This window comes from Gambusia affinis, linkage group LG13, assembly GCF_019740435.1.
Source record: "Gambusia affinis linkage group LG13, SWU_Gaff_1.0, whole genome shotgun sequence".
Lineage (NCBI taxonomy): Eukaryota > Metazoa > Chordata > Actinopteri > Cyprinodontiformes > Poeciliidae > Gambusia > Gambusia affinis.
The window spans coordinates 20,466,636-20,492,166 of NC_057880.1; the positions used below are offsets into that span (position 1 = coordinate 20,466,636).

Sequence of the window (25,531 nt, forward strand, 5' to 3'; positions counted from 1 at the left end):
GGTATAATTTAAAGATATTATGCTGGTGTATACGGTATACTGTATAAACATATTTGTGAGCAACTTCATGACAAACGTCTTCTTTGGGTTACAACAAGCAGTAAAAAGGCATAAAGTAAAGCAGTAGTTCTTATAATTGAAACTGAAAAAACTAAGTTCTTGAATATTTGATTATCATCTCTTTTAAGAAAAAACAGCATCTTCTTAAGCCACCTTAGACATTTACACACTGCTGAACACAATCCCTAAGGTTTAGTGACTCTGGAAGCCAAAAAACAGAAAAGGTAATTGTTTTAGACAATAAGAATGTCTGAACAATGTTTTCTTCACATTCCTGATTATTGTAACCTTGTTGAACAGCCCAGAAGGTTTGGAAAATTTTACCAATGCAGACAGAATATGACTAATATAACCCAAGGGAGCATTTTAAGAGTTCAACATGAAGCTAACTATATTTTATATGCGTTAAAATGAAAAAAGATACATTTTTATTGCATTTTTTCACCTCCAGAACAACTGACTTGCAGTGTAGCACTGATAAGGATCACCTCCAACAAAGCTGAGCATGCATCCTATACATACTGCTGCAGAACCTTACCTGCAGATCCGCTCCCTGCAGCCTACAGTCCATATACTTTTCCCACGCATATGACAGATCGGTCTGCTGTAGATGAGCCATGGCTTCCAGGTTCTCCAGGCGCTTCCCCGAGAAAGTCAGGGATTTACAGCAATCCTTTCTTAACCCCCGGGAGGCTGGAAGCACCCCGGAAAGAGACCCAAAGGTTCTCCTGAGTCTTTCATTGCAGATTCATGATTCACTGCGCCGCTTCGCCGCTTTTAAAGTAGAGCTCCTGGATGGAAATACATGATGTTGAAGGGTATTAAAGCCAAACAAATAACAAAATATAAGTCGTCTTAGTCACTTGTTCTTAGAAAACTGCTTGCAGATGAACTAACACTTTTCTACCACGCGCTTTGCCCTGACCTGAACCCGAAAAGCGTCTGTCTGACGATCCAGTCGCAGCGTAACATAACCAAAACAAAACGGTCTCAAGCTAGCTAACGAGGTACTTCACAGAACTAGCATCAAGCTAGCGGTAATTCCATACCAAGCGTTTTCCGTTGGAGAGTTTCCTTCAAAATAAAGGTTTTTACGGATCACTAAAGTACAAATCAATAGAGAAAAATTTACGCAATTTTTGTTGTTTTGTATTGATTCGTTGGCTAATTCGTAAAACGCAACATATGAATGTGAAACTGTGCCATGTAGTAAGTAATTTTACTTTTAAAAAAAATTATGTTTACTGTGTTTTTCATTTAGTTGTTTTTTAACCATTTTATTTGTTCTAGAGTTGTAAAATTGGGAAGGTATCAGCAGCAAAGTGATACACATAATGAAAAAGTGAACAGGTATATTAAAGTGAACAGAATAATTAATACAGGATTGCATTTATAGATATCTTCAATATTTTATGTGTAATTTTGCTATAAAACAAAATAAGTATTCAATGAAAATATTTTGAATAGAATACTAAATAGATTTATTTCGAGGTTTTATTTTTGATAAATACACTGCATATGGATTTCATTCAAATTTCATAGAGTAATAATTTTATAAATTTTTAAGTGTCACAAAGCTTAGAGGATCCAGTTTAATTAAAGTTTATGGATTTGTTTGTCAAATACACTGCAAACGTCTTATTAAACCATATAATATCTTTTCTCCACTCTAAAGTGTGTATTTTCTCAGCTAAGAAGGGAGCAATTTTATTTTGAAATTCCTTCCCTTCCGTGAGTGTAATGTTATGGCTATCTTAGCCGTACACACGTACGGCTAAGGTAGCCGTACTGGAAACTATAACGAAAATACAAAAAGATTTTTATATATCAACCGCAGAAGCCAAATATTTATTACTTATAAAACCTTTTCCTAAAAAAGTCCACACATTTCAGATTTGGAACTCTGTCGCAAACAGTCACAACATTAGCTATTTTATTGGTTATTGCACCGCTCTGATCTGTGTGTTTTGTCAACTGTCAGAACTGTCAAAGAGAAATAAACGCATCCTCAATTGCGTTTAAAAATAATTCTATGGTCTGGCTAAGGCGACACACTCCTTACATTTGCAGAATAAATATGAAGTTTACGTCTTTGAACGTACTTTGGTTTGCATTGACTAAAAAACAGTTAGACTTCGTTCAGCACTGATCAGGCTCTGGACGATTTCGCCCTCAGCAGTGACTGGAAGGCAGCACCTCCCTCTCGATTGCTAACAACAGAGGCGCCGAGAATCCATATTTAAGGAAGTCATTCACGATAGCACGTCTACACGTTCATTTAGTAGTCTTTTTTTTTTTAAACCAGCATATGAAATGTAAAAAAAAACCGCTCAAAACGTAATTAAAATAAAACGTAAGATTAAAGTTATAGAAAAACAAGTGGTGAAAAAAGATAAATTACTACAGTAATTTAATACGCATAAACTAAGGTGTTTCGAACAGAAAATCGAGAATAATCCAAAACTATAATTTGTTTAGATTACGTTGCTTAAACAAATGAAGCTAGTTTCCTTGCAGACAAGTCTGAGGGAGCGCTATACTTATAATCCTTTCTCGTGATATGGGTCCGTTCTTGCTTCCGATTGGACGTCACACAAACCGTGTCCCAATCAATAAAAGGACTGGTAGTTGGCCCAGAGAGCTGTGGTGTGTTCAAAGAACTTCTGTACATTATCCAATCAGTCGCGTTGAGATGGCGTTTTAGATGTTTAAAAGAGAGAAGCTGTTCGAAATTTTCTTAGGCAAATCTAAATAATATTTATTAAGGAAAGAAACGTTTGGTACTCTCTGCGATGGTTTACATGCTGTCAAAAGAAATCACACAAAAGGTAACAAAATTACCCATGATTCATGTCTCTTGCCGTTTAAACTGAGTTGTTTGGCAATAACTTGGCAACCCTGGCCTATTGTTTGAAATTTTAGCTGCCAAACGTGTTGTGTCACATTTCCAGGTATTTAAAGTATACCGTAGCCAACACAAATAATAAAGTTACTGGTTTTAGTATGGCCTCATCAGATGTGAAAAACCACAGCCTTCCCTTGTGTGGTCATTGAGAATAATTTCTTGCGTGCTTAAACAGGAGTATATATGTGTTTATCAGCATAATGGTTACTTGTTTAATATACGAGCAGTCATGACAGAAAATGAAGTAGCTCCATTAAATATCCTGTTTTATTCATAGAAATAAAGATAAGAGCAGAGAGTTAATCCGTGCAGTGAGGGCAAAACATTCCCAGACCTTGACACTTCCAGCCCCGTGGTTCACAGTTAGTCTAATGATGTGTTTTGTTTACTCAAATCATGTCCAAAAACAGAAGATTCCAGAAGTCCTGGTTGTTGTCTACCATCTTTCTGGTGAACTTTAGTCTTGGCCTTCACGTTTCTCTTAGATTGCAAACGTTTTCTCCCTGTACATCCACTAGTAAGTAAAACTTGTGGAGAATTTTTCTAATAGTGACTTAATCTTCTCCTATACCCTTGCTAAAGTTGATGCACACTCCCTCTTCTTTCTAGAGTTTAGCAGACTTAGCATGTTTATATTTGTGGTGGTAAGACAAAATTTACTTCCTGACATGCCTTTCAAACTAGTTTACATGTAGATTGTCTAATGGTTGTCATGGAGATTAGTGATGCAAAGATCCTTTCTGCAGTTCCAGTGATATTTGGAAATGTTTTTGCCTCCTTCTCACTCATCTTGAGGTCCAGCTAAATATCTGTCATTGTCCTGCCTGGGCTAGTAGTTAAGAAAAATGACTCCCTGTGCCATGTCATATTTATACCCCTGGGAAACAGAAAGTAGACAGATTAAAAGTTCCTAGAAACTCTAATAAAATCATAATTTTTTTATAAATAAAAAGGAAAAAAATAAACCTCTTTGGTTACAGTTATTTTACAGAACTTGCTGGATGTACTAACAACTGTACCTTTGGTGATTGTTGTTAAAAATATTTTATTCTTAATGCTGGTCTTGTATCTTTGAATACAAAAGTGAAGCTTTAATTTTTCTTAAACTTTAGGGGGAGATATTGCTTTTGCAGAGTCACATTAATTTATTTTAATGATTTCTACACATTTACAACACAGATGAAAATTAATGTGAAAATTAATTAATTCACATTCATAAAGGTGGAGCAGTATGGAGTTGAACAAGCTAATGTTTTGTTGTGTATTTTTAAAATGTCTGTAATCGTCTTCTGAGCTGAATAGCTACTTTTATTTCATGTGAATAAATATGTAAGTTCGCACTTCTTTCTGCTCACTTTTATTCATGATTTCTTTTAGTTGTTACATGACCTATTCATATTTGTTGTTGAGTGAATGACATAAAAAATAAAATGAAATAATAGAAGTAAAGTTAAATTACTCTGTTGAAAACAGTGATTTTCAAAAATAAAGGGCAGCCGCGATGTTCCCCAATTCACACAAAATAACCTATTAAATGTGTAGAGATTACAGCAAGGTTGGAATTCAATACTTATAGCACCATCCTGCAATTTTATTTACCAAAAAATATATATATTTATGGCATATAACTCTTCAAATCCCCATAGAACTGCAAAGATGCTTTAGCATTTCAATTCAACCACCGGACACATGATGGCAGCGTTGTTTTGCTTTGCTTATGATAAAAAAACGCAAGAGCCTCAGAGTGGTAGAAAAACATTTATTTATTAACTGGCCAGTACGTAATGTAATTCTACCAGCTTCACAGAGATGTTTATCTAATCAAGTCAACACTGAGACCATAAAAGCTAATAAGCTTTTAGTCGGACATGACACAGTGTAACACCACTGACACCAGATGCTGCTCCAATAAACTTCACATTAAATTATGGATCCCTTGAGCTTTATTCTTATTTTATGTGCACTCAGGAAATAATTAAACATGACAGTGTATTTTTATGTACAGAACCTATTATGGATGAGATTTTAGTGAATAGAAATGTTAAAAAGTTGACTTTTGCTCCAATTTTTTCAAAAGATTTCGCAACACCGAGTGGTCCAAACAACTGAGAACGGTCGACTCTCTGAGGGATTCAGTACTCTCTCTCCACGCAGCCGACGCTCTCTCTGCTGTCGGGGCATTTGCAGGCGCGGCCTCTCGGCGTCGCTAAACAGAGATGAGTGCACCCGCCGTTGTTCACAGAACAGTAGTTTTGACCTGTTGAAGGAGAGCGAACATTTGAGGACACTTTTTTAAATAAGAAGCCTGAACAGCACGGAGCAGCAGGAAACAACCTCTTTACATATATGAAACACATCCAAGGGAAACACATAGCAAACTCCAGATGTTGGGGGCCCACTCCCTTCACTGCACATTCCCTCGGTTTGGCCCGGCCTTTATCTAGAGGGGAGGATGAAGCCTGGAGCTTCGCTTCACCATTACTCAATCCACCAAATAAAAAAAATCGAGCTGCAAATTCCTGCTGTTACTTTAAGCTTGTTATGCATGCTAGATACATTTCCTACCAGTTACAACGTCTTGCAGTTCGTTTTCTAATTGCAACCTCACCTTCGACATTAGCAAAAGTTTTGTGCGTATTTGTAATGGAAACACAGCTACTGATTAACTCAATTTACTAATTGGGCCACTGATTTTACAAAGAGGCATCAAAGTAATGGTTGTTTAACAGAAATGCACGTCCAGATCTAATTTTTATTGTCAAATAAATGGGGAAAAAAAATCTATATTTTTCTTCCACTTCACAATCTATAATGTGACATTACAAAATAAACCTGCTTCATGAAACCTCTTGTTTTTGGATAAAAAATGTTTTGCCATTAGCATGTGTTTTTTTGACTGCATAGAAATTCGCAATGAAAACATTTATTTTGCATCACACAAGTCACATGATCCACCACCAGATGTTGCCACTGACGCAAACCACCCCCTCTGTCAGTCAAACTTTTCTCATGGGAGACCAGAAGAGGACAATAGTTGATTTTTAGACCTTTGCCGAGGTATATAAGATCGATTTCACATGTAAAAATCAGCCGATCTCCAAGGAAATCGGCAAAGATAAATTGGCTGGCTGATAAATCGGTGCACCCGTACATAAGAACATGAGCCTCAATGTGACAAAGTGTTAAAAAGATGCAGTTTTCAACATTTTGAAGAATATAAAAGCAATCATTTGTCACATCCATTGGAAAAATGTTGCACTTTTTAAACCGGTTTACTACCTGGAAGACACCGGGCGTAGGCCGTGGTGATCCCGTAGATGTTGGCCCGTTTCTGTGGCTGGAACTCATCCAACTCCTTTCCAGCATATTGGTCCACTTCAACGACGGCATCCCTGTTGTAAACACAATCAGCACGAGAGATTTCAGCAATGTGGGAAGGTCTCGGCTTGTGGGATCTTCCCAGCGTCTCCTGTTTAGTGTGTAAAGTCTGTCAAGGATGAGTAAGAGTTTGGTTTGGCTTCAGAGCCACAGTTTGTTGCAAACTGTCTGAAGTGCTCGCCTCCCCCCACAAACACCTCTCAACCTTCTTGTGTAAGGTCCTGCAGAGATCACAGAGAGGCCCCTGGTAGGTCACTGGCAGATGCCTGAGCTGAGAAATTGCAAGCAGCTGTCACTTTTTAGGATTCCTCCTAACTCCTCGCTCAAAGCTACTTATCCTCCAACTCCCACTTTCTTAGCTGCAACATAAATTCAGCTAAACAGAATCTGAGCTTGGGAAAACATGAAGAAACAAACTCCAAACCTTTGCCAATCAGTGTAGTAGAGGTTCTTCCCAAAGGTTGTAATTCCAAATGGGTACTGGAGTCCTTCCAGAACCGTGGTGCGCTGAGCCCGGCCAGGATTCATGCACTCTATTTTATGTGTGCCTGCAGGCAAGAGGATGATGCACAGAACTCATCCCAGAGCAGACATCAAAGTGAAGGTTAGTCATCTGTCTGAAGCCTACCTGCGTCCGCCCAGCACAGCAGGGAGCTCTGAGAGTCGTACGTCAAGGCGTTCGGCAGGCCCAGCTCGCTCTGAACCAGCAGTCTCCTGTTGGATCCGTCCATGTAGGAAGTTTCAATTTTCGGAGCTTCACGATTCCAGTCAGCCCAGTACAAATTCCTGGTGTCAGGAGATGAACAGCACACAATATTTCCAATTAAATCAAATAAAACAGATAGATTGTGCTTTTACTCAGCAATAAACAGGAAGTTGATTAATTTATACCAGAGTTGGGTAGTAATTGGTTACATTTATGTGAGTAAAATCTTGGAAAAAATTTACTTTTAAGAATATTTTTACTATATGCTGTAGTTTTTGCTCTTACTTGAGTGATTTTATTACTTTACCCACTGTGAGAAACTTCACTGAATGAAGACAAGCTTGTTTTAACTAAAAATTCACCAAACACAGACCTGCAGTTTTTGCTAGTTTCATAAACTGATTAGGAAAAATGTTTCTTTTCCCTGATTTTGTTCCTTTTTAAATTATGTTAATTACAGTAATGTTTTTTGTTTTGTTCCTTAAAATACCAACATTTCCACACGACTTTCTTTATATCTTTTCCATCTGATGATGTTTTATTTTTTAAATATTACATGATTTCTGTCCTCAGTACTTAAGTAGAATTTTTACCAAATACATTTTTACTCTTGAGTAATTTCTTAGTGCTAATCTCCCTTGAGTACAATTTTTGGGTAATCTACCCATTTCTGGTTAATATAAATCCAAGCCACTAGCTTGGAAAAAGGTACAAAAACAGTAATATTCATAAGCTGAGACATTTGTTTTAAAAGAATCTGCATAGTGTTGCCTATTTGTAGTCAAATTGATTTACATTTTTCTGTGATAAAATTTGCTCCTGATGTTTTGCTGGCTTGTTTGTGACAAAAATGACTTAGAAAAACAAAACAAAAATGTGAAAATGGATGAAACCAAGCCTTCTGTTTACTCCTGAAGGCAAAACTTGGATCTCAGACCAACTTACTCACAACTCAACAATGTTCCAGCAGCAAATCGTAAAACTTGTGAGATTTGCTAATTCAATAAAGTTGAGGCTTTTTATAAGGCAATATAAAAACAATCGAAGCACGACAAAGTGCCGAACAAGTCAACAATAGTTAATAAATTCACAAAAACATAAGACAAAAAGAGACAAAAAGCGTAGAATACAAAATCTATCCATAAATAAAAAGACACCTTACTGCACTGTCCATTAAGACGTGCCAATATTGCGTTCAGGGATCCTTCTAACAACTATTGATTTGATTTTTCTAATGATTATTGAGAAGGGTAATAATATTTCACCTCTGCTTTCAGCAACACTGAAGAGTAACAACAATAACTTTATTGATTATTAATTCACATATGATTCTAGCTATTGCAAAGATACAGATTTGTTGCATTCTTCATATGACATTAAGAAGAACGTGTTTATTGCGTGTTTAGTTTAGCACCCAGATACATGTAATAAAGATTTTAGGTATAATTCATGACAAACGTGGAAAATTATTTCTTTTGATGGTATCTACTATTATTTGGTCATTACAGATTCACGGTGATGCGTCCCTTCTGGACTTGGAAATCTGAATTTCCAGCTTGAAAAGTTGAACAATCCATGATCAATCTCAACATGAAAATCCAAAATCTGCATGTACGGTATATAAAATCTCTTGACAGCTGTTAATTTGTTGTTACGACAGTTTATAGTTCATAAAACTTGTGTCCGCAACAGAAGAGATGTTAACAAGTCATTTTTTCATGTCCAAGGTTTCCCCCAGTGTATTATAAGCCTGGCAGACCACCAGGCTTTACTTGTGCCCCCACCAGGCTTAGCATTGTTTATTTATTTTAGTTTCTTTTTAGTCGTTGCCTTTTTATCAAATTTCTAGTTGGTGTTTAGGCATTAATCTTCCAGTCTTCCAATAATGCATAACTACCAAGTGATATTTTAAAATTTAAAATTGGTGGAAACCCTGAAGTCTCAGGCCTTGGCAAAAGTCCAAGTCGATTTTGAAGTTTTTTATTTTTGCGACTAAAGTGAAATTTTAGTCTCTGAGTCAAAGTCCTTTGGAGTTTTTGGAGATTATCATGTTTCCACAGTGTTTGGAGTAGTGAGGCTTATTTTGACTAAGTTAACTAGATTTTAAACATGTTTCTGAAACATCACTAACTCTTATTTAGCGATTTAGTGGAACTTTATAAGAGCCTCTTATTTTTAGACCTTAAGCTCTGCCTTAAATTGGTCTTCAACAAAAATAAGCGACTGTTATGGTATCTTATTTTTTATGTGGGGTTTGATTTAGTGCACTGTTTGAAATTAGTTTTTTTAGACAAAACTGTTGGTTAAAAATATCCTAAATTATGTGAAAACAGTGGGGTGAATTCACTTTTATATTAGTTAAAAATGTAAGTTATTTTTAGTACATCCAAGAGGCTGGTGTTTAGCTTGTAATTTCTAGAAAAATATCTGGAAGATATTAAGCTTTTTATTTTAAGAATTACACACCCGTTGATGGGGTCAGTGACGATGGCTCGGGGGTTCACGAGATCTGTATCTATCAGGACTCGACGCTGAGTCCCGTCCAGAGACGCCACCTCAATGCGATCGGCCATGGAGTCGGTCCAGAACATCGTTCGACCCATGTGGTCAATGGCAATCCCTTCAGGGCTGCTCAAATCTGCAAGAATACGAGTTTACTTTATTTCAAAGCAGTCTCTTAATGTGTTTAAGTATAAGGAAGCAGAAATACCTGATGTGATGACAGCAGTGGGTTCTCCTCCATCTATGCTAGCCTTGCTGATTGAAGGAGATGAAATTTCTGTCCAGTAAATCATTTTCTCTATGCAGTCATAGGCCACTCCAATGATTGCCTTCCCCTACGGATGGGTCAACAAACAACATTTTTTAAGAGTGTTTGTTCTGAGAGGCGAGGAGCAGATGTGTGTCTAGACACAAACAATTTCAGTAAAAAATCCACTGTGGGCCACCGAGACAAACTTCAGACCAGCTGGTTGAAAACATCTCAAACTGATGTTAGTCATTAGAGCGGAGGCCACCATGTGACTCCAATAAAAATGTAAGTCCTAAATACAAGGAGCAGATGGGAGTCTGACAGAAAGAGAGCAAAGTCTTTGACCCAAGATTCAGTGGCTGTAGCAAGAAGTAATTCTTGTTCTGTTGGGTATGTTTTGACGTTCAGTCTAAACGTTTTGACTGTTTAGAACTGGATCTTAGACTTACGAGGGAACATCTTATGGAAGAAACTTACAGGAAGATGGAGGACAGCCTTGGCATCTTGCTTTTTCATATTGTAAGCTTCCAATGGGATGTGATCTATCCTGCCGCTCTGGGCAAACAGGAGGTGTGTCCCTGGGGGCAAAACCACATCGGGTCGAGGTCGGGGTCCAATAGGTGGAGCCGTACTGCCATGAGGGAGACCTGACGAAGTTAAAAAAATTAGGAGATACATCAATGGACCTTAATCAAACTCTAAGGATGTTTGATTAAGATTTTTTCACTTGAATAGATCTGGAAGATTCAGTTCGATTGGGAACCAAAGTTGCAAATCTGTTAAATTTTCAGCTGCTGTGGTTTGCTTCCACACTGGACTGATTCAAACAAACCACACCAACTGAAAAACCTGTTCCCCCGATTGCCTGTGGTGGCGCTGCACCACGAACTACTGAAGGAATCGCCATGAAACTTCAGAAGAAGACCAGCGCAACTTCTTTCTTCACAAAGTGTAAACAGAAATAGTGTCAGATTTTAGGATTTCTCTTTTGTCTTTGGTAAAAAACAACGAGCCATTTCTCCCTCTAGTGCTAGACTCACACATTGGTTTTGGTTGTATTTACCCAGAATGCCCTGCGCTTTAGTCTAATTCCTGTTTTTGGAGCGGTCTCCAGTCCGCTTGGCATTCAGATATGCTTTACTTTAATCGAACTAAAACCTAGGTTTTTAGACAGACCAAAGTTAGCTTTTCTGGTCTGAACCAGACTTTCTAGGCAAACGGACCAGAGTTCGATTAAAGCGCAGTAAACAAAGTTGGTGTGAAGGTACCCTTCGTAGCTCTTTTGGGAGCAGCCATTTACTTACAGTAAGGCTGGCTGCTATCGTCTGTGCGAGTCCCAGGGATCTCTTGTCCATTTCGATCCACACACCAGCACTGCCCAATGCTACTGAAGCACTGAACAGGCCGATAATCGCCATTTTCGTCGCACTCAGGGATGAACTGTCCGACAGGTCGAGGTCCACGTGGATTGAAGCTGATCTGGCCTAGAAGGCGTTCTCTGATGTTCTCGCATTGGGTTTTGGTCCGCTCTGAATAAAGAATAAAAGAAATCAGACCTCCAAGTAGCAACAGAACACTTCTGAAAAACTCACCTCTCTGCCAGAAGTATAAAATAACCTCAATAAAACTGCTACCAAGAACAGAGCAGATGAAACCTTTTAGCTCTTTCACTTGAATAAATATAGGACAAATATAAACTAGGGGTGACTGCAGTATCTCAGTTTAAGAATGGCAAATAGAGCAGATTTTTAATAGCAAATTTTCATCTTAACTAAGAAATTTTAAATACAAAACAAATGTTTTTCTTTTTTTTTTTTTTAGGCATGTTTTCACTTTTTTGCTATCGTAGGTAAGGCCACAAATCTCCAGTGACTTTTCACTCAAAACCAATATCTAAAATGGGCTAAACACAGTTAAGGGGTTTCAAAGACACTTCTCATTTTTGTTGCTGGGAATAAACTAAAATAAATTTTTTGACCAACAAGTTAGGAAAATATACAACTTTGAGACATTTTTTCAAATTGTAATTTTAATTTGTTGCTGAGCAGGAAAAAAGAAAAGAATTTCCAATGACACTATTTACCATTTTTTGCTTAAAAATGGAAATAAACTGTGGCTCATGAGTGCTCTCAACTTGGTGAATTTAGTAAAAAGTTTGGACACCTCTGGTATAAATTATACTCACCTGAGGAGCAGTAGGAACCGTCTCCGCTGTAACCCGGCCTGCACTGGCAGATAAATGAACCCTGTGTGTTTGTGCACAGAGCGTTCTGATGGCACCTGGTCTGCTGGCACTCATCTACGTCTTCAGGAGAAAGATGAGAGGGTGAGTGAGGAAAAAGGAGCAGCAAAACTCATAGAGCAAACTTCAAAATGATGGTTTTTGACAGTTTAACTCAGTTCAACCCAACTCTGTGGGCTTTCAAGCGGTTCTGAACTGCATGCAGCACAATATGAGGTCCTATTGTTTTGCTACATTGACAAAATATTGTACCGTTTCACATGCAGCATGTGAAATAGAGAAGACCTTCATTGGAAAATGTGTTGTCTGGGTGTAACAAGGTTTGCAGGCTTATCTATACACAAACATCACAGCGAGGTCACTATTCTGCAAAGAAAGTCAAAGGTTTTTCTCCCATATTCATAGTTTCCAAAGCCTCTTAGAAATACATGAGGTTTTTAACTTAGCATATCTCAAATTCAACTGAATCTATTAAAAAATTTTCTAATAAATTGCAATTCTGTCTTACGCCGCTTTATATTTTCAATTTCCTGCAAATTGAAGGTGTTTAGAAAATTGGATTGTAGACGCACAACGTTTCCACTAATTTAACTATTTCCAAAAAGCTAACACTCTCTCCTCTTTCCTACCCCGGCACGATCTCCCGTCTCCTGCGAACCCTGGGAGGCAGGTGCAGATGTACGAGGAACCTCCATTGTAGTTGCACTGAGCTCGCTCAGGGATGTCACAGTTATGAGTTCCTTCCTCACAGTGGTTCACTGGTCGATCAACCTCTGTGGAAGGAAAGAAATAAAATTAGAGCTTGTGAATAATATTAACTTCAAAAACCCGTTGAGGAGATTCAGCTCAACATGCTGCATGTTTTTGTACTTTCATTTGGGTCTTAAAAAACAGCACAAGTTCTTAGAAAAAACTAAAACGTCACAAATCAGAAGGCACTGCCCCTCACCTAGCAACCCCAGCAAAGCCAAAGCTCTTGCTTTCCTTTACTGAACAACAAAATCCAGAATTAGAAATAGCTTTAGCCCTCCTTTGGCTTTGATTTCGATTCATTTCATTTAGGGAACATTTGTAAATTGTGTCGTATCCTCTCCTATACCAAGTCAGAGAAAATTATCGTAGCATCCTTGCTATCATATTTAGATAATTACAAGATCCTATTGAATTTACCACATAGTAAATCATCTTTCAAGCTTTTCAAAATGCTGCTGCCAGACTACACTGAGTGTTTGTTTCAGAAGAAAAGATATGGTATTTTCTTTGAAAGCAAAGAGATTAGGTCACTCACCGATGCATGTCCGTCCATCTATACCGAACTGATACCCTTCATCACACTCACAGCGAAAAGTCCCAGGCTGATTGTTGCAGATTGAGTTGGGTCCACAGATCTGGGGATTTTCTCTGCACTCATCGATGTCTGGCAAAGACAACAGGCTCTTATCACTTTCTAATTATTCCCAAGAAAATTTGACTTCTGAAATCTGCATCTATGAAATACGTTTGTTTTCCTGTCAAATGTTGCATGATCAAAGAGAAAAGCTAGATGAGATTTGGTCATTTTCTCAAGATAGCATCTGTCTGAAAAACTTCCTTCCTCTCTGTACTGTGTTCTTCCTGTTTGCTCTTTCATGTAAAAGACTTTTGGTTGTATGGAGGAAATCATGACCACACAAGACATGTCAAAGGGGATTCAACACACTGGATAGACCCTGTTAAGTGGCACAATTGTCCCGTCCCACCGGAGGGAAGTTTGAGTTACTTTAATAGTGGGTTTGAAAAAGATATGAGAAGGGTGTGATTCACAGCGGCTTGCAAAACCACCATATGAACTTTTCTATATTTGGTCACGTTACGATTATGAAATTTAAGAGAGTTATTAGGTTCTGTTTACACTTTTATGATGTATTTTAATCTGAAAAAAATGGCCTTGGATTTATTTTCCTTCCTTTAAGATGTGGTAAAATAGCTTTGTGATTACTGTAAATTATAGATTGTTAACAATGAAAATGTTAACACAGTGGTAGACAAGAAAGTAAAAGTCAAAAGGAGAAAATTTTAGTAACTGGACTTGATTGAGGGGAACAAGAGAAAAAGAGGAAAACCATTTATCATTTTCCTTCTCTTTTAGATCTATATTCTACTTTGTGTAGATATAATGCATAAAAAACACATTAAAAAAGAATTGCAGAGATTATGCTGATATATTTTATTAAGACCAGTCTCACCATAACATGTACGCCCATCACCATTAAATCCTGAGGCACACTGGCACGTGAACTCATTTCCTTGACTGGGTCGGCAAATGGCATTGGTATCACAGCCGTGTCTCCCAGTAAAACATGGGTTCTCTTCTGGTTCCCCCCCTGAAAAGTACAATTTGTAAGCCAATTTTATTGGAAAAGAACGAAAACAAAACTAAATCTTTTGTGGAAGTTTCTTTTACACAGATGCTTTATGCCCTTACCATTGACATCTCCAATCTTGTTGCTCATGGCCAGACGGAGGAGCTGGTTTGGAGCGTCATACAGAGTGAATACTTGATCCACGCTTAGCAGCTGCGTCGGCTTAAAGTCCCTTGAAACCTCGCCATGCTGGCAGCCCTGGAAGGAAATGGTCTGACGCCACTGAAACCTCCTGTTTTCACTGGTTCCTTCAGGGAAAACCAGCTTGTAATTCTGAGTGGAGGATGAGGTGATCACTGAAACATAAAATACTCTGATAAGTAAATACAATAAAGACACCCTGAAGGGTCAAACTCTGTGTCTTACGGTTGCTGCTGTACTGGTAGATCTCTGTGTAAGGTTCAGACTGGATGGAAGTGCCTGGAGGAATCTCAGGGATCTGGCCGTTCAGGGTGGTGGTCACCACCAGGTGGTCCTGTTCGTCCGTCCCTTTAAACTCCTGCCTGATGGTTAGCTTCTCGCCTGATGGTAGAAAGGTCACTTCAGCCTGTCGGGTGAACTCTCCCCCTACAGGAAAGAGTGAAATTTAAGACCCTAACCATGGAAACATTGAAATCCAGTTGGTAAGTGAGTAAAGCTACAACATAATCGCAAATGTTCATCCTTCTCCTAGTTTCATGGCATTACATTCTCGTTCATAGTTACCCTGAAAAAGTAACTTGATTACTGATTACTCCTTGAAAATGTAGCAGATTAGGTGTAAAAAGATCAATCTCCTCCACCTCCTCCCTGTGCTACTGAAGAAATGCAGCACTCCCCACCAAAAACAACCAATCACAGCCAGGAGGAGGGTCTTAGCGCTGTCAATCAATCTCATGTAATTCTTGCTAAATGTGCTAATGGTGGAAAAATAACTTATTGTTACAGAAAAACTATTTATGAGCTGAACAGGCTATGCTAGGTGATAGCTGTGATTGACAGCACTAAGACCCGCCTCCTGGCTCGGAATGGCTCTAGTTAGCACTGAACCATTCAGTGTTCAGTGCTAACTAGAACCATTCAGTTAGCACTCTACCTTCTACCACTGGGAGAAGTAGAGGAGCTTCAAAGATTGTCTGACTCATCCTGTACTCTTATGACATAGCGACAGTTTCAACATACATACTGAAGGTTTAATCTGATTAATAGACTGAACATAGCAACACCTTGAAAAAAGGAGTCTTAAGAGTAAGGCAATGTCAGAACTGACATCACTGCTCACCAATAAGACTGAAGCCGTTCTTAAATCCAGGCTGCTCAAGAGCAAACGCCCAGCCGATTACACCACTGATGGCCGACAATGGCATCAGTGACGGCCCCAGAGCATCAGGAATGTCGCTGATGGCAACATAGGATCGGCCGTCGTTCACCACCACGTACGAGTGGAGGTCCTTGCTGCTGAACTCCACTGGAGACTGAGAGTTGCCCACAAACACCCTCCCATTGACTTTACCATTCATCCTTTGTGGCTTTCCTGTGAAAAAAAGCCTAATTGTTTATTGCTGGAATGTTCTCACTGTTGTCATGTTTTATAATTTCAGAAGTAAAAGCGTACCCTCTGCCACACACTGCAGTCCATTTCCATAGTAGCCGGGTCTGCAGTGACAGCAGAATCCACTGGCATAATCTCTGCAGTCTGCAAACTGGGAGCATTTATTTCTGTTGTTGACACATGTCCCAAGGTTGTACGAAAATACTGAGAATGAAGAATAAAAACAAAGTTAAGATTTTCCAGATAAATACTAATAGTTTAATCAAATGTTTTTCATTAGTAAAGGTGTCCCACAGAGGTGTATATTTGAAATTCTGCTGTTTTAATAGACAAATAAGCACTGGACACTATTTTATTGGAATTTTTCTTTATAAATTAAAGTAGAACATCACTGTGAATTGGAAGGAAAATTACATCTGTGTTTCAATTAATGGCCTGAATGGCCTGTTTCAGAGTCTGTACTCTAGTTTATTCAAACACCAAATTAGTTGACAATTATTTCAACAATGGATTTATCACAATTAATCATTTCAACCTTTCTCCTGGATTTATTTTTGAGCTCTGGCAGTTAACTACTTCCATAGGTAAAGCACATAAATATGAAGTTATGTAGTTGTAATGTGACAAAATGAGGATACAATTCTGTTTGTCTGCACAGACTCACCATCTACATTTATCTCTTGGTCATCGATCACAACTACTTCGGGGTTCTGTGGCTGATGTGGCTGGTATGGCAGAGGAAGGATTTCAATCTGTTCACCATCTGGATCAATGGGAGCATATTTCTGCTGTCCTTCGTGCTCCAAAACTGGCAGTGGGGCCTCCGGCGGCAGATCAGTGACTTCCCCAGGAGCAACATTGGAAAAATGGGGAGACGTTCCGATCTCATAAACCCATACACCCCGCATGCCAGAGTTTGTCTCCCTGTGAGAGTGGACAATATAAGTGAGTCTGCAAGATGGACATGGCAGTGAAACAGTGATGTTTTGGGCCCGATTCTTACTCTGCTAATGCCCTGACAGAAGTCTCCTCATCCATGCTGGTGCGGTAATATTGTCCCTGGCTGGAAAACAGGAATCTTCGGACCAAACCTTGGCTGAAGCCAGAATGCATGATCATATCCCTGTCTCCTATTTGTGTGGATAAAAACTGAACTCCATCCCTGGCGTATAGGAGAATTGCATATGACACAGTCTCCAGGGAGGCAAGAACCAGCTGGAAGGTGTTTCTCTAAGCAAAAGAAAATTTAAGAAAGGGTGTTAATGTTTCGCTCCACCAAAGCCTAGAAATTGAGAAAGGATTGCTAACTGGAAACATAGACTCATTTGAGTTTTTATTTTACCCAATTGCTAACTTTTGGTAATCTGCCAGTATAATGCTATGAAGCTTACCAGAAATTGGAGGCCCTTCAAATAACCATCCCACACTGCTAAAAGAGAATATCCAAACAAGATGACTGCTAATGTTAATTCAATATTAATCCAGAAATTCTAAAAAAGCGCAGAAAATCACAACTTGTCCTCCTTCTGTTTACTGATTGGCCTAGTAAAACCCTGCTGGATACGATCAAAGTATAGGGGAGAAAACCCAGACTGCACTGGAAGTGAGATTTTATTTTATTATGATTGCACAGAAAGGTAATGGCCAGGCTTGGAGGTGTGGACTCTATTGAGGTTTTAAATTTTAACCCAGGTTTTCCCTCAGTATATTATAGGCCTGGCGGGCGTCATGCTTTACGAGCCCCATCGCCAGGATAAGCCTTTCTTGTTTATGTTTTTAGTAAAATAATAATACATTAAAAAAATAATATTTTTTTTGTAGATTGTTGCTATGGTAACAAAACAATTTAAATATGAATATTGTTCTTTGAATTTTTACAAAGTAAACTTGCCAGCTCCTTAAAATCTTACATATAAATATTAAACAATTTAAAATATTTTATTGATGTATGCTGAAACCATTAAATCAAATTTAGCAGCATTGATCATCTTCGTAAAGAAATGTTACATTTATGTATCTGTGTTCTGTGTTAAAATACTAGCATTTATGGGGCCCCTGAAGCTCTAGGGGCCTGATGGAGCTGCTGACGTAATTTGGATTAAACAAAAGTGCAAATAATTGATATTCATTTTAATTGTGTTTTTTGATTTGTTGTTTTTAAGACTACTTGTGGGTTTAAGACTAACTGGTGATGAGACATCATCACCAGCTTAGCACACGGCTAAGCTAGTTCCACCACATATAAACTGCAGAACCGCTTGACGTTCACCTTCTTCTCGATGCCATCTCCTCTGGTTTGGGGTTCATGAGCGGCGACGTCCATCCAGGTGATCACCACGGCAGCTGTAGGACTGACCTCATCGTCGTCCGGGAAGGCCCTGTTGATGTGCTCAGCCGCCTGACGCAGAACATCCGGACTGGAGTCCTGACGGAAGAAAACGCTCCCCAAGCCATCGCTTGTGTCCAGATCCCCCTGCAGAGCTGCGATCATGCCAAATTTGGGAGGCATTTTACCGAGGTATGTCGACTCGCTTGTTGGTTCTGCCGTGGCGACGAAACCGTTGGTGTTGATCTGAAATTACAAAAACAAAATGGCGGCTTTGTCATAAAAGTATTACTGATAGAACTTTAAAAATTATGTAGCTTTAGTATAGCTAAAGTTTAATTAGTAATACTTCTATAACAAATTTATGTCAGATCATGATTTCTTGGTTAATGTCAAGTTGTCATAACAAAGACATTTTGAATAATGTCAACTTTGTATTGAAAATGTCATGATTTACCAAACTACACTTTATGACAACAGTTATAAATATTCATGAAGACTTACTCATGTTCATCACAGGTGTTATGTCATGTTTATGACGGTGTCATGACAGTCTTATTCACAACCCGTCAAATAAAGTGTTACCAGTCTTTTTAACCTTGTTTGCATAAACTTTAATTTGTTTTGCTAAAAACAAACACCCAATATCCAGGGACAACAAATATAAAATAGCCGTTTGGCTAATTCTGGTGCATTTACAAACATGTTAATTAATGTGCTTTGCCCCAATCAAATAAATTAGAGTTAAACATTTTCCAAACTCATTACACCATTGTTATTTTCCGTCCAAAGAGCCATATTTGGCCCCACTACTACAAAATAAAACTCACCTAGAACCCCCCCAAAAACATCTCTTTTAAATATTTACGACATAAAATGTTTTATTCTGAAAGCTAACACAATTAAATTAAATGTAATTATATTGTCAGATTTTAAAAGAAAAAAGCAATTTTATAGAATGAGATGAACCGTTTTTAAAAGTATGGGAAATGAAGAAAGATTGAGATCATAGTTTGATGGCAGTGACTTTCAAAAGCCTGTTGTAGACAATAAAAGTAGATTTTGCTTAAGAACTTACGGAAAATCCCATAAAATTACAATTTCGTGTTGCATTTTGGCTTTGTAAGAGCCTCTGTGCATTACTCTAATGATTCAAAAGAGCTATCCTTCAAATCATTTAAAGGATGAACAAACAATGCATTTAACATAGTATTTGCACGTTTACTGGTTTAATGGGAGCACATGTGAAGGCTTAAAAACTAAGATTATGTCAAAACACATCCTTTCTGACAAAATGAGAACAAGAAAACTCTTCTTTAGAAAGGCTGTGCTGTTTCCTGTCCCCTGAAGAACAGCCCCAGAGAGCATAAAGATTGGACACTAATCGTCATTACAGAAACTTCCTGCCAAACTGGGAAAACAATCAGCGATTGTCGTCACAGATGTGGAGCAAAGAGAGCGAGAGAAAAAGAGAGATCTTTATAGATAGCTGTCAACATATGTTAAACCTTGATAAAATGCAAATTACGCTCATAAGGAGATGATAAAACCCCCCCAACCTGATTACGAAAGACAATTTTGTTTAACCATGTCTGCACTGAAACCGCTGGGAAACAGTTAACTCCCACAGGGCACAGACAGTTCAGAGCAGACTGTGTCATAAATGAAAAACAGAGCTCCTTAAAGGCTAGCTGCAGCTGGGAGGCAACGCTGCGGTAAGCAATGCAGCCAGGAGTCATCCTAAAAAAAAAAAATCAGCTTTAAGCTAATGTGTAAACCACAGCTTTTTGACTGTGCATGTTTAATTAAGGTTAGCTACACTGCTAAATATGAAAATTATAGTGAAAACCTCTAAATGGCAATGGTAAAGCAACAAAAACAATTTTCTATAATAGATATAGCTGCTCAGGGTTTCCCTCAGTGTATTATAAGCCTGGTGGGGCACCAGGCTTTACTTGTGCCCCTACCAGGCTAAGCACTGGTAGTTTATTTTAATTATTTTTAAAAAAATGTTTGCATTTTTTTAAGACTTTGTAGTTGGTGTTCAGGTGTTAATCTTCCAATCTTTCAATAACACATAATTATCAAGAGATATTTTCAAATTTTTCGGCAACTTTAATCATATTTTAACTCAAAAACACGGCAGGCTGTTGGATGAATGGCTGCTCTAACACCTAACCACCAGGCTCAGCAAGTTTTCTGGAGGAAATCTAATTCACACAAATTACTCAAATTATAATGCTCAACATTTGATAAAAGGACATTAAGATAAAATCTATATGTTCAAATGATATTAACAGGAGAAAGTTATATTACAATTATAAGTAATTAATAGTATGATAATGGTTAATCTACAGTTTTTGCAGCTTTAATTTGCTTGAATGGGTCACACAGAACATACTTTTTTTTACACAGAAACAAGATGTTAAGATGTTGCACATCAATTTTCAAAACGAACATTTAGATTTTTGCAAGTTCTTGAACAATAAAACAATCAAATAGTGAATTGTACGATCACATATATTTTCAATGCCAATATCTGGAGCAGCATTAACCCTTTACTAAGTCATTTTTGGTGTGTAAGAGAAACTGAGGGATTGTTTCAACAAGGAAAGCAATGTGGAATACACCAATCAGCTTTTCATCTGTACATATTTATTTAAAGTTAGAATTACTTCTAGTCCTGCATCAACATACTGAAATGGCACTCAGTAAGGAACAACCCAGTTCTCCAAAACCAAAATAAAAAGCCAGATTAGTCTGCAAATGCTCTTAGGGTCAAACACCTGATGTTTGGAGATGTATTCTGTGACTAGATTAAATGAAAACTAATCAACTTCAAGGTTGTTCCTTCAAACTAGAGGTTTGTGAGAGGTACGACAATGGGCTTTATGAAGTTTCAAGGGGCAACCTGTCAAATTTAGCACAAATTGATCTTTTTAAAAAACAATAACTCAAAGCATATCGTAAAATTAGTTACAGTCATAACTTTCTAAACCCTAACCTCTGTTTCTGGAAGAAGGATATGTAAACATAAGATTCAGGTCATGCAGTTTAAAAGGTAATTATACCAAGTAGTTAGAACATGCCTGTAAACTTCTGACTTTGAAAGATGTCTAAGAGAAATTAAAAAATTATTTTATTTTTGGTCATTTAGCAAAAGATTAAATATCAGAATAATAAAAAAAATGACATGTGCCTCTGTATATAAGATGTAGGTAAACATCTGGTTTCAGCTGTAATGCCTTGGAAATTACATTTTACATGCTTTTGTCCGTTTTGGCGCCTTGCTGCGCAGCACAATTAAAACAGATGTTTTATACATCAGATTCAGAGGGACTGCTTGTTCGACCAAATGGCTCATTTCCTTTTACAAGTAACAGGAGAAAAAAAAAGTTAAAGGAAAGTTTTTAATAGAATCAGTTCAAGAACACATTTTTGACATACCAATGTTTTATGCAACGTGAACTGATCACTGGATCTTTTTGGGGGGTTGGATAACAAACTGTGATTCTTGCCCCTTATGTAAACAGTAACATGATAAGCTCAAGAGAAGCGGATTCCACCAGTCAGAGAAGGCGCATTGAAAAGTAAATTGATGTTCCTAAATGTTTACGGTCGACAGAAAAAGCACAAATCACCGGAAAAAGAATGCTAAACTTCCAGGCATTCCTAATGGATGTGACTTCTGGTCGCGTTCCTGTTTGGATTATGCGCAATTACGCAAAAAAAAGAGAAAGACTGCCAGTCTGTGTTGACTTCTAACTTGGAATATGTTGTAGCGTGATGAATTACTGGTTTACTTACAAAAATGCTGTCGAAAGTGCCATCATAAAAAAACACGGGCTTGCTGAGTGAGAGGCGGTGGGTCTGGTCATTCCCTGAGTTTAGTGACTGATCTCCTGCGCTGGGACCGAAGGCGAAAAACTCTTCTCGTCTTACGCTCTGCACCGATGCCATAAATCCGACAAAACTCGCCCAAAGGAGCCATCCTGGCTTTGCCCAACTCATCGTTCCAGTTTCTGAAGCAGCAGAGCGGTCAGTCCTGTGTTTTAAGGAGGACTAATGAACTCTTGGGTCACGGAGTGGAGTCCTAAAGAGTGGGCGGAGAGCTGCGGAGCGCGTCAAACTCAGAGAACAGCTTTGGTTTAGTTGTCTGTTCAAGATATCATATAACAAGCTGCTTTTTGAGCTAAGTAGAGATTTCCAGACGCATATCACTGAATTTGGACATCACAGAGAAGTTATTTGTTTTAATATAAGTGTAAGTCATGTTTTTCACCGATTCATCCCACGCAGTGTGATATTCAGAAGAAACAGATGTTCTAGATCCGGTTTTATCTTAAATGTTCTCAAGAGCCGGTTGTGTCAGAATCTATTGATAACACCATTAAACTTTAAAATAATAATAAATAGTTGTCTTTGCATTATTGATAATCTTTTCACATTGATCAGTATCTTTAGGAATTTCATTTTTTTGATTGTTTTTGTATTTATTTATTTATTGCAATCAAAATCACAAATTTATTATGCTAATTTAGAAATATTTACAAGAAATTTACAAATATTTGCGTGAATGTATGACAGTAAATGTGATTAAGAAAGCCTGCGGCAAAATATTGTAAAAGTTAGAAACAGTGCCAACTACAGGTGGGAGTTAGTATAACTGAAGCCTTGTATTAGCCGGAGTAGGGATCTGTTAATCTGTTGGCGAGAATATTTGCGATCTCTTAATCGCGGAAAACCGGCGGGTCAAATCTATGTAATTTGGCGTCTGGAGGGCCACATAAAAAGCTGTGACAGGCTAGACTATACCAAAATATGCATTACTGCATCTACCAAACAATATAACTGCTGGACTTCTTCATGGTGTTCATATTGTTTATTTAATCTTAGTCTTTGGAAATGATACAAAACAATAAACAAGTTTTAACATTTTACCTGACTTTCTTTTTATTTTTTTTCCATGATGTCAAATGAAGAGGTAACATTAAATGTTTTTGCCAAAATGATTTTGGCAAAGAAATCACAATCTCTTTCTTTCCAAAAGATGTTTCAGCCAAAAATAATAATAATTTAAAAAATCCCTTCGGGCAAAAAATGACTTAGTTCATTAGTTCATTATTTTAGGGACCTTACAAATCCATAACATCATCACTGGGTTATCACAAGTTGTTTAAAGGCTCACTAATTCTTTAAAAAAAAAAACCCTCACAACCAAGCGTTAATTCCAGAAGCTGTGAAGTAAAAATCCCTTTTTTATTAATATTCTAACTTGGATTTTCATCCACTGAACGCCAGAATAGTCAAAAATCACTAAAGTAAGCACTCAAAATATGTTACTCTGTGCACAGAGTACTCTGATTCACTCCGGTAGAACTGTGCACAGTTTTTTATGTGCTTTGGCTTACAGTTAAACTACTTAGAATTCTTTGTTGATGATAAAAACCTGAGAGGAGAAGAGTTCATCTTCTCATCCTTTCATTTAAAGGAAATCTTAAACCTTCCATGCAGTGTTGCCATAACTCTGAGAGTTGGTTTATTTGGATGATGACACTGTTATTATACAGCCAGGGGCCACAGAGTGGGCCGCTCTGGAGGGACAACGCTGGACTCAGGCCAGTAGATTGTCAGAACGTGGACCAGTAATCACAAAAAGAGCTCCAAGTTTAGTTTAGTTTGCTGAAATGTTATGTAAACAGCAGCAACGTAAAGCAAAGCAGCATGCAGTAATGACTCGGTTTGTGCTGCAGCGGCTGTCACAGTCAGCCCCAGCTGGGATAATGAGGACAGGTTTCGGTCTGGAAGAGTCTCTGACCCGCAACAGATGATCAGTCATCCATCCAGCACTTTGGCCCGTCTAATTGAGAATCGGTTGGGCCTATTGTTATGGCATTTGGTATCCATGGTAACCATTATGCCCACTGACATTCGGGGAAGTTTCATTTTGTTTTTTCTTTTTTCAATGCAAAAGAGTGGTTCAAAAACTTAAGCAATTTAAATGTCTCTTTAAAATTAATGGAAGCTTTTCCAGTCAAATTAAGATGTTTTTTTTTGTTGTTGTTGTTTTTTTTTACTTGAAAAATAGCAACTTCTACTTGACTGGAACAAGTCAGCATTTAGTGATAATTAAGCTTTAATTAAGCTGGAATTGTGTTGTAAGATTAGTCCAGTTATCTGAGATTAATTATTTAAAAATAGCATGCCACAGATTGGATAGCAGTTTTATTCTTGCTTTAAAAACTGCTTGATATTTTAAAGACAAAACTACACGAATTGTAAGATTTCATTACGAAGATTTGGAGCTTCATAATGAGTATAGCCAAATCTAGCCATAAAAACAGGAAATTTATTATTTATTTTTGTGCTTTTTTTTTCTTTAAGTTTGGAAAAAACGGCTAAAGAGCGTTTTTTATTTTCTGTTAGGTTCAATAACTGTAAATTACAATAAGCTAAATTGTAAAATATCACAAAGCCAATTTTTAAAGCAGTTAAGCAACGTTAATGTGCATTAACGTTGCTTAACGTTAATGCACATTAAGAATTAAGTACAGTCCGATGGCGCCACCTTCTGGTCGTACTGGGAATCAAATCTGGTAGTTTCTGACAAGTCAGGGCAAAAGAAAACATTTCCTACAGCAGAAGAGATAAATCAGAGATTCATAAGCAGTCGTGAATATAATACTAATTATGGGTTTTAATGACACTTTTATACAAGTATTTCTTATTCAACCAACAATTTTAGTGATTTTAAAAAGAATTGGGTGCACAGGCTTTATTCTATCAAGTATTTTCTCTAAAACAGAAATAATAGAAATATAGTTCCTTACATTTCTATATATATTTAATTAAATGAAAACTACCTCCAAATTCTTCAACCTGTTCTCAGCTTAACATCTAAATATTGAAGTATAAAATAGAATAGAATAGGATAGAAACATGGGCATTTAGGTGTAACAACAGTAACAGATATCAAATTTCACACAAAAAGTTTCCAGTGTGCAATACATTAAAAATAATATTAATAGTAATAATGATATACTGTACAAGACCATAACAGAAAATACCATGCAGGAATAGGAAAATCAGATCACTTTTCCAAAAATGTGCGTAATAAAAAAAGATGCAGAGAACCTATAGGTTGAGGATAATGACACAGATGGCTAGTGCTAATATTTTTGCAATAATGTCACCCTCACTTATATTTAAAATGTTTAGGTCATTATTTA

The 25,531-nt window shown here is 37.6% G+C and overlaps 2 protein-coding genes across 9 annotated transcripts in view; both read right to left on the minus strand.

The window, feature by feature from the left end:
• The window catches only part of lyst (lysosomal trafficking regulator), a 73,334-nt gene extending 72,278 nt beyond the window's left edge, over positions 1–1,056 (minus strand). For 4 of the 7 annotated variants that reach the window (XM_044136349.1, XM_044136350.1, XM_044136351.1 and 1 more), the window contains exon 1: positions 599–1,056. In XM_044136349.1, coding sequence (XP_043992284.1) covers positions 599–679 — 81 coding nt within the window. In that variant the 5' untranslated portion in view covers positions 680–1,056. The remainder of the gene's footprint in view (positions 1–598) is intronic. The other 3 variants (XM_044136353.1, XM_044136352.1, XM_044136348.1) reach the window with 2 other exon arrangements.
• A 3,648-nt stretch (positions 1,057–4,704) lies between these two features.
• The window catches only part of nid1a (nidogen 1a), a 29,112-nt gene continuing 8,285 nt past the window's right edge, over positions 4,705–25,531 (minus strand). The window contains exons 1-20 of one of the 2 annotated variants that reach the window (XM_044136930.1): positions 22,110–22,383; positions 18,246–18,548; positions 16,980–17,206; positions 16,641–16,900; positions 16,040–16,180; positions 15,707–15,958; positions 14,812–15,012; positions 14,508–14,741; positions 14,269–14,406; positions 13,332–13,460; positions 12,673–12,816; positions 11,987–12,106; positions 11,106–11,330; positions 10,279–10,448; positions 9,760–9,886; positions 9,516–9,687; positions 6,972–7,129; positions 6,768–6,891; positions 6,245–6,357; positions 4,705–5,222 (exon numbers count right to left, since the gene is read on the minus strand). In XM_044136930.1, coding sequence (XP_043992865.1) covers positions 5,098–5,222; positions 6,245–6,357; positions 6,768–6,891; positions 6,972–7,129; positions 9,516–9,687; positions 9,760–9,886; positions 10,279–10,448; positions 11,106–11,330; positions 11,987–12,106; positions 12,673–12,816; positions 13,332–13,460; positions 14,269–14,406; positions 14,508–14,741; positions 14,812–15,012; positions 15,707–15,958; positions 16,040–16,180; positions 16,641–16,900; positions 16,980–17,206; positions 18,246–18,548; positions 22,110–22,313 — 3,567 coding nt within the window. In that variant the 5' untranslated portion in view covers positions 22,314–22,383 and the 3' untranslated portion in view covers positions 4,705–5,097. Of the gene's footprint in view, positions 5,223–6,244; positions 6,358–6,767; positions 6,892–6,971; positions 7,130–9,515; positions 9,688–9,759; positions 9,887–10,278; positions 10,449–11,105; positions 11,331–11,986; positions 12,107–12,672; positions 12,817–13,331; positions 13,461–14,268; positions 14,407–14,507; positions 14,742–14,811; positions 15,013–15,706; positions 15,959–16,039; positions 16,181–16,640; positions 16,901–16,979; positions 17,207–18,245; positions 18,549–22,109; positions 22,384–25,531 lie in introns of those variants that run through there. The other variant, XM_044136931.1, reaches the window with a different exon arrangement.